At 36.9% G+C, this 10,322-nt stretch overlaps 1 protein-coding gene across 1 annotated transcript; it reads left to right on the forward strand.

The window, feature by feature from the left end:
- Window positions 1–2,737: 2,737 nt before the first annotated feature.
- Window positions 2,738–9,161, forward strand: LOC107773915 (uncharacterized). Its single transcript, XM_075246008.1, has 8 exons — window positions 2,738–2,979; window positions 3,588–3,713; window positions 4,996–5,094; window positions 5,437–5,579; window positions 5,819–5,927; window positions 7,044–7,151; window positions 8,257–8,397; window positions 8,521–9,161. The coding sequence occupies exons 1-8, from the start codon at window positions 2,905–2,907 to the stop codon at window positions 8,938–8,940; spliced, it is 1,221 nt and encodes a 406-aa protein (XP_075102109.1). The 5' UTR covers window positions 2,738–2,904; the 3' UTR covers window positions 8,941–9,161.
- The last annotated feature ends 1,161 nt before the right edge of the window (window positions 9,162–10,322 follow it).

Consider the following 10,322-nt stretch of genomic DNA (forward strand, 5'->3'; position numbering starts at 1 on the left):
TTGCAGGAAACGTTCGAGATTTTAAAGAAATGCAACATGAAGCTCAACCCCGAGAAATGTGCTTTTGGGGTTGTTTCGTGCAAGTTCCTTGGCTTCATGGTATCGAATCGGGGAATCAAGATCAACCCCGATAAAATCAAGGCCATCGAAGAAATCTCCGTCGTGGATAGTGAAAAGGCCGTACAGAGGCTAACTGGGCGGATAGATGCCTTAGGCCGATTCATTTCGAGGTCATCGGATCGAAGCCACAGATTTTTCTCTTTACTCAAAAAGAAGAACGATTTCGCCTGGACCCCGGAATGCCAACAGGCATTGGAAGAGTTGAAGCGATACCTATCGAGCCCACCACTGCTTCACTCTCCAAAGGCAGATGAGAAGCTTTACTTGTACTTGGCAGTATCAGAAATCGCAGTAAGTGGTGTCCTAGTTCGAGAAGAACAAGGTACGCAATTTCCCATTTATTATTTAAGTCGAACCTTAGGAGAAGCAGAAACTAGATATCCATACTTAGAAAAATTAACACTTGCACTAATAAGTGCCTCTAGAAAGTTAAGACCATACTTTCAATGTCACCCAATATGCGTATTAACCACTTACCCACTTTGTAATATTTTTCACAAGCCCGAACTGTCGGGTCGATTGGCCAAATGGGCCGTCGAACTCAGTGGGTACGACATCGAATATAAACCTCGGACGACCATCGAATCTCAAATTTTAGCGGACTTCGTGGGCGATTTCACGCCAACCCTCGTACCCGAAGTCGAAAAGGAACTCTTGTTAAAATCGGGTACATCATCGGGGGTATGGACCCTTTTCACAGACGGTGCTTCGAATGTGAAGGGGTCCGGGCTAGGCATCGTTTTGAAGCCGCCCACGGGTAGCACTATTAGGCAATCTATCAAAACTTCTAGGTTGACTAACAATGAGGCCGAGTACGAAGCCATGATTGCAGGTTTCGAGCTAGCTAAAAGCTTGGGGGCAGAAGTCATTGAAGCCAAGTGTGACTCTTTACTGGTGGTGAACCAAGTAAACAAAACCTTCGAAGTTCGAGAGGATAGAATGCAAAGGTATTTGGACAAGCTGCAAGTAACTTTGCACTGTTTCAAGGAATGAACTTTACAGCATGTACCTCGAGAACAAAACGGTGATGCCGATGCACTTGCAAACTTCGAGTCATCGATCGAGGAAGATGAGATAAGCTCGGGGACTATTGTTCAACTCTTGAAATTTGTGATCGAGGAAGGTCATGCCGAGATAAACTCTATAAGCTTAACCTGGGATTGGAGGAATAAATATATTGAATACTCGAAGAATGGAAAGCTCCCTCCAGACCCTAAAGAGTCGAGAACCCTATGAACCAAAGCTGCTCGATTTACATTGGCTGAAGATGGAACATTATACAGAAGAACATTCGATGGACCATTGGCAGTGTGATTAGGACCAGGAGGCACCGATTATGTTTTACGGGAGGTCCATGAAGGCACTTGTGGGAACCACTCCGGCGCTGAATCACTAATTCAAAAAATCATCAGAGCGGGATACTACTAGGATAGCATGGAAAAAGATACTAAGGAGTTTGTTCGAAAATGTGATAAATGTCAAAGGTTTGCACCAATGATCCATCAGCCTGGAGAACAACTTCATTCAGTCATATCCTCATGGCCATTCATGAAATGGGGGATGGATATCGTCGGCCCTCTTCCATCGGCCCCAGGTAAAGCTAAGTTCATTTTACTTATGACTGACTATTTCTCTAAATGGGTTGAAGCACAGGCGTTCGATAAAGTGAGAGAAAAAAAGGTTATAGACTTCATCTGGGATCACATCGTGTATCGATTTGGGATACCCGCAGAAATAGTATGCGACAATGGTAAACAATTTATCGGCAGTAAAGTGATATTGTCAACTTCGTATCACTATTATGGCGAAATATTAGCAACCCGAAGATCTCGGCGAAAATCCCGGAACAGATCAAATCAAGCGGTTATTGAGACCAATCATGGTATTTGTTTCCGTTATAAGAATTGTACCTTATTTAGGAATCCTCTACTATACAAAGAGGGACCCCATTTATTTGTAAGGGGGAATTCACTGAGAAACATATACAAAAAATGCTGCTCTCTATTTCATTTACTATCTATCACTGTTCATTGTTGTTTATTTTTCAGTTCTTTACTGTTCTCCTTATCCAACCTCGAGACCATCTCGAATCAAGGTCGAAATCTCTGCTAGAAACACTGATTTGATTTATTTTATTATTCAAATTATCTATTGGTATTGGATTAAATCACGTATCCTTAAAACCACTAAATAAGTTTAGTTGTTACTCGAATTTTAGGGTAAACATATGTGTAGTTCTTTTTTGTGTGTTAGTAATCTCTTCATGCTCCTTCCAAGCTTGAAGTACCTTTTGTACAAATAAAAAACCCTTTCATATAGATAGATAAACATATCTAGAAATTAAAATCCTACTAGAAGTAATACATGTGCAAATAGATAAAAATATATCAATTGAGTGAATACATAATTCGTATCTTTACATATACTTTTATTACTATATTATCATCTTATTTTTTATTTAATTAGGATAAATAAAAAATGATTTAGTATAAAAAAAAAAAATTACCTTTGGGAATGTGTGTTGAACCAATCATCAGACTGTCAAAAGCACAGTAAGGAGGGAGAGTGGGACCCGTCCACGTGGGTTCTCTTTCATATCGTGGCATGTTAATCCCATTACATAAACACAGCTCATTGTGCGTCTCTGTCTGATTTTGGGAAGAAATTCAATAGACCCCAAAAACCCACGCTGGGGAAGAAGATGGAGATTTTCCATTGAACAAATTTAATAGCTTAATTGATGAGTATATGCTGCAGTCAACGAAGTGAATATTAATCAGAGCTATGAAAGGAGGCGTCTTTTCGGCGCCTGGTGATTACATCTACTTCAAGTCTCAAGTTCCCCTTCACAAGATCCCTGTAATGCGTCCCCCCCTCTTTTTGTTCATCAAATTCTTGGATTTTTCTGATTTGGGTTTCCTTAATTTTGCTCCCCTGTTACTGGGTCTGCATCTTTTTCCTAATTGATTGCATTTTTCACGTTTTCTTGGATTTCAATGAAATAGCTGATCATGTAGTGATTTATCCAATTTAATTTAGTTATTGTATTACACTTTTTGGGACCTCTGAGTTTTTTTGTGATCTGTTATGACTGTTAGGTGGCCCATTAGTATCACTTGTAAATGAGTATGATATGTATTAATATGAACTTGTGTTCTATGTGAGTTTTGTAAAAGACTGAGCTTTTGCTCCTCAAAAAGCCACTGAGTATCTTTAATTTGCTTAAAGTTATATTTTTTACTCTAGAACAACTTACCCTGAATTAGTTTTTATGGTAATTGTACTGCTACCTTTATCAAATTCCCTTTTCAAATATGTTATGCAGATCCATTTAGTTTCATTCACAAACAAATATTAGCTATTTTGGTGATTGAAATTCTTTAATTAGGTAATTGAGATGCATAAATGGTCTCTTTGCCTCCCTGTTAAATGCACTAATATTCTTAATACTCCAATCTGTTGTGCAGATTGGGTCAAAGCAGTGGAGATATTATGATTTTGGTCCGAAAGTAGTTCCCCCACTTATATGCCTCCCTGGCATAGCTGGAACTGCTGATGTATATTACAAACAGATCATGTCATTATCTATGAAGGTAGTGAGGCAAACTCTTGATTCTTCTGCTTGTTTTGTCTAGTTATTGCTAAATGTTTGTGTATCTGCTTTGAGAGTGATAACGATAGTGAACAACGGGTCATATTTGTCGCTGCGATCACGTCAGCTACTCATAAATATATATATGAATATAAAGGATCAATTAATCGCGTAAATTTGCATCTGTTTCGATTTTTTTTTTTTTGAGAAAGAACTATGGTAACTTCCACAATTAGTTATAGGTATCAAAAAGTTGCCAAACGACTATAACTGTATTGGAACAAAACATGCACTTTAGTAGCGCCTAAAATTTATGACAAAAGTACACCTAAAACTTATTCAAAACTATCACTAAGCAGATGGAAAGAGTAGACTATTGATATCTAGTGATTAAGATTATCACTAGAAGCATATCACTTGAGCATGATATCTGTTTCTCTCTCTCTCTCTGTCTACACCCCCCACCCACCCACCCCCACTCCCTCTTTTGAGAGGATTTGAGATTACGTTATTGAGTTTGTTAACCAGTCATTAGATTATCACATCCAGAGACCAAATTGATCACTTTGAGATTACTTTAGGGAGTTTCTCAACCTGTCATCAGAGATTATCTTATCTAGAAACCAAATTGCAGCTCAAAGTGCCGCAGAATGCAACTGGAAAGTAAAACTGAACATGTAAATATTGGTTAGTTTTGCCGTGGCATTTTTTTCCATTTATCTTATAGAGATCAGATTTTAGTCGATAGATAAAAGGCAATGTAACAACTAACAAGCAATTCGGTGATTCCTAAAACCTCTTTCTTCAATATTAAAAGTCTAGCAACATAGTTCTCTTCAATAAATTATGGGCTTTATAACTTTTATAGGTAGAAGCAATAATCTAACGAACTTTGTAGCACCTTTGTAGTACCTTCTTTGTTGCATAGCATGTCACTTGGAAACAGTCTTTGATAAGAATAGGGAAATATGGCCCAGTAGTAGTGATAACTACTGCAATGTATGAATTGTAACAGAAGTTGCACTTCCTTTAATGATTTCCTTGTCAAACTAAGTTTCACCAAAACACATTCCTGCACTGAATCTTGGAAAATAGATAATGCTCACGCCATTGGCTTTCCCTCTTTACTACATGGACTAGTATCATGTCAAGTGATGACTAACACAGGGGATAAAAGGTTCTCTTTGCATCTTAAAAGATAAAGCTCCTAGCAAGTTTTTGTACAAGACAACTCCCAAGTTCAATTGGAGGAAGCTAACGTTTTCTGGATTTTACCTTCTCAGGGTTACCGTGTAATTTCTGTTGATATTCCGCGTGCATGGAACAACCACGAATGGATTCAAGCATTTGAGAAGTTTCTAGATGCTATTGATGTTCATCATGTATGTTTTCTTTTCATCTCAGTAGCTTACTTTATGGCTACAGCTTAAGCCTGAACTTGTAATGTGTGCAATCTGACCTGTCTTATTTATCCAGGAGATAAGAAACTTAGAATTAGCAAGATGCAACTTGTTAATTTTATTTATTTGTGTGTGTATTTAGATAGAGTATACAAACAAGTGCATATAAAGATACATCTATAAGTTTTCGTGACCTGTCACTTGTTTGATAGTGGTTTGATTATATTGTTAAATCATGCATTTTGAATGTTCAGAATAAAAAGAGAGATAAGGTTTGTTCATGATAAAGGGTGTAACTGATGTATTAAACTTTTTTCATGACAGATTCATCTCTATGGAACAGCCCTTGGGGGATTCTTAGCACAACTTTTTGCTCAGCATCGCCCCCGGCGTGTTAGGTCCTTGGTACTTTCAAATACATTTGTGGAGACCACTAGTTTCTCAGCTGCAATGCCATGGGCTCCCATGTAAGTTTTCTTTGTATTGCTTTTGCATATCGTAAGAGCTGCTAAATTGCTGTTTTAGGTTAAATATGACTGATTAGCATCAATACTTTACATCTTCTGCATCTATTTAACTAAGCTCTAGGTGATCTAATATCTTTGTGTATGTGTACCATATCGTTGTTCTTGCATCTCGATGTTTTTATGATTTAACTACATAGTTTGTCATATTCTAAAAGGTATTTTTCTTCTATTGTTGGCAGTGTTGGTTGGGCTCCTTCTTTTATACTGAAGCGGCATGTGCTATCTGGAATTCGTGATAGTCCCCAGGAACCCTTTATTGCAGACTCTGTAGATTTTGTTGTTTCCCAGGTAATGTTTAAGTTCAGCTTTTTGTTATATTACAGTCATTTTGGGTCACTCTTAGCACACATTCTTTGGAAATTTCCTGTATTGAAAAAGTAGCCATTAGCAGTCTATTGAACTTGGCGCAGCATATTTCTTTTGCTGCTTCAGAGTTGGCCTTTTTTCCAAAACTAAGTGTAGTGACTGTTTATGCATGTTCTGTTCTTTGCAGGTGTATAGTATTCATTGTTGCACCATTTTCTCCTCTCTTTTTTCAAACATTATCAAAAGAAGCTCTAGACTCGTGTTAAACAATTTTGAGACAGTTCTAACATACTTAACCTTCTCTTTTACCCAAAACTTTTTCGTCCCTCATTTTTTAAGTCCAGAATGTCAATCGGATAAAATTGAATGCAGATTATCTTTTACCTCCTGTCAGATTGGTGTCATTTTCGCTACGTTTTAAGTTAATCTGGTTCATAGCATTCTTGCTTTCGCTGTTTCTCTGGAATCTGGATTTTTAGCTTCAAGCTGCCCAAAATGTAGAACATGAGATGTTTTAATATGCTACTATTGCACCGTGAGACACTTGATGATAATATCTTAAAGTGCTACTCATATATCTTCGATAAATGTTGACTAATTCGGCTAACATTTAACTTGGTAAAATGAACTAGTTGAATAATTGAACAATGAGATTATTCAGGATTACACATTGAATGCTGAGATTACACATTGAATTTCTGCTAGTAGATCATTGATCAAAAAATTCGTTATGATTGTTCCAGAAGAAATGAAACAAAAGATATGGTAGAGCTAGGAATTATGAGTTCTACCCAATACTAGATGCAGAGGCATATAATAGATCGACATGAAGATATTGAGCTGCTCCGTAATAAACCTGTTGTTGTTGATACCTTCTTCTTGTTGTATGCTTCATTCTGTAACCTGTCAAAGTGGTTGGTCTTAGATAGTCCTCTAATTTTGTTAACCCTAATTGTCCATTTTCTTTCAGTTGTTCAAATAATTAACTAGACCATCACATATTCTCCGTGATTTTTGTTCTTTCTTGATACCACAACTATTTGCTTATAGAAAAGTTGACTCATTTTTTTCCGTGAACTCATAAAAATCTTGATGCAGGTTGAGACACTCTCAAGAGACGACTTGGCATCGAGATTGACATTGACAGCTGATGCTGCATCAGTTGGACCCCTTCTTCTTCCAGATTCTTCCATCACTATAATGGATGTATGTCTATAATCTGCAAAGCTATATGTTTGTTGAATTAATGTATATGCTTTAGTCAACATGCCCCCAACATTCTCATTTTTTGGTACTATGAGGTGGCATAAAGATATTTTTAATACATGATGCTGTTGGCACATCAAGTGTTTGTTTACATCTTTTCCTCTTTGGAATTTTAGGACATCAATCATTCAAGTTAACAGGACACTCCTGCATTCTGTTGCTCTCATGATCCCGCATGAATCTTTTCTTTCCCTGAGATGTGCTTATTCCAAAAGTCATAGTAACCATGAGCATCATTTTTTGCTTGGAAACAGACTGCATGAGTATAAACTTTAACCTAGAGTAGGTATAGTCTGTAGCTCTTGGTGTAAGTTCTTGGTCTTTTACCTTTTGCACTAGTCATCAAAATTAGGAACCAACTACTTGCTAGACTTCAAGGAATTCCCCATACACTATTGCTTTTAATCTTTTCTTGCTAGTTGACATTTCTCCCTGTAGAAAGGACAGGACCACCTTACTATTTCCTCGTCTAGTGGGATAGGAATGTTTGATCCAAGACCTTACCACATAATTTCAGCATTTACCATTACTTAGAATCAACAAGCTGATTACCACTTTTCCGAGTACTTTTGCGTGTAAAAGTTAACTGGAGGGATTATACTAGTTATCGTGTATGGATAAGTGTGAGAGTGAGAGAAACTCCTAACCCCAAGGGAAATGGACCTGAATTGAGTGGAATGGATATAGAGAATTCATGTATGAGAGCGCTTGTGAGTTGGAATTGAGCTGTAATTAATTGATTGATTGATTGATATGTTTCCTCCGAAAAAAAGATGTCACCATACTAATGTAGCTCATGACCTTCCTAGAAATCCTCTAGCTTTTCTTAGAAAACAAAATTATTTAGTATTGGAATGAAATGGGTTCGAATAGAGCAGGATGTAGAGGATTCATATTACCAACTCCAACTAGTTTGTGATTGAGGCGTAGTTGATTGATTGATATTATTGCCCTTTTGCAATGTTGGTAGTTTCTTTCTTACTAGTGTCAGTAGTAGAAAGCATCTGATGGATTCCTGTTGCATCGGAATTTCTGCTGTGTGAAGACAAATGACTATTGTGCAACCCCTCAATCTCTCAAAGATCAAGTGGTCGAAAGGTACCCTGGCGCGAGACAGGCATACTTGAAGAGTGGTGGTGATTTTCCATTTCTTTCAAGGCCTGATGAAGTGAATCTTCATCTTCAGGTATAAACTACTTCTTGTCACTTGTTCATCTGAGCATCATGTTTCTTTCTTCTTTTTTCGGTTTAGAATTTAAGTATTTAGGTCTATCAATTTAAGTACTTGGTTGTATTTTCTATTCAACAGCTACACCTGAGACGTGTTGGTGTTGAAGCTCAACCTGATGTGATCTCTAGTGTTCCGAAGGATGGCAGTGGTGGAAGTTCCAATGAGCCAAACAATGGAAGAGAAGATGCTGATGATTCATCAGAAAGTGATAAAAGGGACTCGGAAGCTCCTTCTACCGCAGAAAGTGCAGATCCCCCCTTGGCTCCAGAAGCTACCGGTTCTCATGATTTAGACAACCAACTTCTTAAAATGGCCAAACTCTCCCAAGGCAGTGATGAATCTACCACACCTCCTTTACCGGATGCATTTTTCCGTGACAAGCAGAAGTTACTTGTCTCAGGAGCTCTTCTAAACATCGCGCGTGAGTTTTTAATTCTTAATCTGCTGCCCCTTTACTTGGGGCACTGTACATTAACTGGAAATGTAGCTGCTATGTAGACACTTGATGTGAGAGAATTTTTTTTTTCCCCATTTTTTCTTTGTATATTATGGGTTGGAAAAGTGTCATTTGGAAAGAGACTAAGCAAATTGAAGATCAAGTTTGTGTTGGAAAATCTTTGTGGCGAGATGACTATACTGTATTGCAGTTTCAAATCTTTTGAGTTACAGAATGTAAGATCTGATAATGCCTCTATTCTTATACTTTATATTTTACACCCTATACAGCAGTAAGCACTTGCACCCAATTTTGTTCTAATAAATTTTTTGCGTGGCGAGAATGTAATGTTTATTTCAGTTTTTTGGCAAAAACCGAGTATGAAATAGGGGGCCGCCTTCTAATTTACATGTGTGTAGTGAACGATTTTCTAAGCCACTAAAATATTCAAGGTTAAAATTGGAAACAAAAATTTTTCCAGCTTTAAAAGGAGTGAATAAAGTTACTTTAATGATGTCCACGCTTCTTAATTTTGTACGAAATGTGCGACTGCAAACAGGTTTCAACCATCAAGTCCAGATCAGGCGGGCATGCAATCTTTAAGACCTAAAATTTAAATCTGCAGTTGAATGGAGGGAATTTGTGGTAAATGAGTGTTTTAAAGATATTTGGTTTAAAAGAAGGTTAAAAAAGATCAAAAGTATTTCCTCAGCTTCTGGAGACCTGGTTGGTACTTTGATTTTGACAAAATGGCTTCATTTGTAGCTAGTGATTGAATAACAATTGAAAGTTAACACGCAAAGATTGTGGTACAAGTTTAAATTTGCTGTAGAAGGTAATCAATCTTATTTTTCAAGTTAATAATCTCACTTTTTAAATGATTTCGAATAACTTAAAGAGTATATACTTGTCAAACTATTTGGGTACTGACTCAACTTTTAGCAATTAGTGTCATCAACAACTAATATTTTAGTCAGAAAATCTTCATTGGCAGCTGTATCACTAATTTGTTTAACATTAGTGGGGAAATTGTGTAAAGACAATTCAAATACAAACTAATACAACATTTCCCCTTATGAGAAATTAAGCATATCAACGCACCACATTAGTTGGGTAGATAGCACATCATACAGATTATTTTCACCATGCTAAAAGACTAGGAAATCATATTCGAGATTAGTGGTTTATACCAGTAAAAGAAATCTATTAGAAAAAATCATATATAGAGGTTGATAATATATCATTTAAGTTGTTAAACCTGTTAAACGTAATTAGTCAAAGAAAGTAATTACTAATTAGAGGATAAGTCCACGTATGTCCTTCTTTTCCTAGCATAATTTAATTCTAGAAGGACCCATAATTCCAACTTGTATTGAACTTTCTAACTTGTAGTCAATTTTCAAAACGAATTCTATGACCTAATTAACACCCCTACCCTCTCTTT

The sequence above is a fragment of the Nicotiana tabacum genome, chromosome 23 (genome assembly GCF_000715075.1).
Source record: "Nicotiana tabacum cultivar K326 chromosome 23, ASM71507v2, whole genome shotgun sequence".
In the NCBI taxonomy this organism is placed as follows: domain Eukaryota; kingdom Viridiplantae; phylum Streptophyta; class Magnoliopsida; order Solanales; family Solanaceae; genus Nicotiana; species Nicotiana tabacum.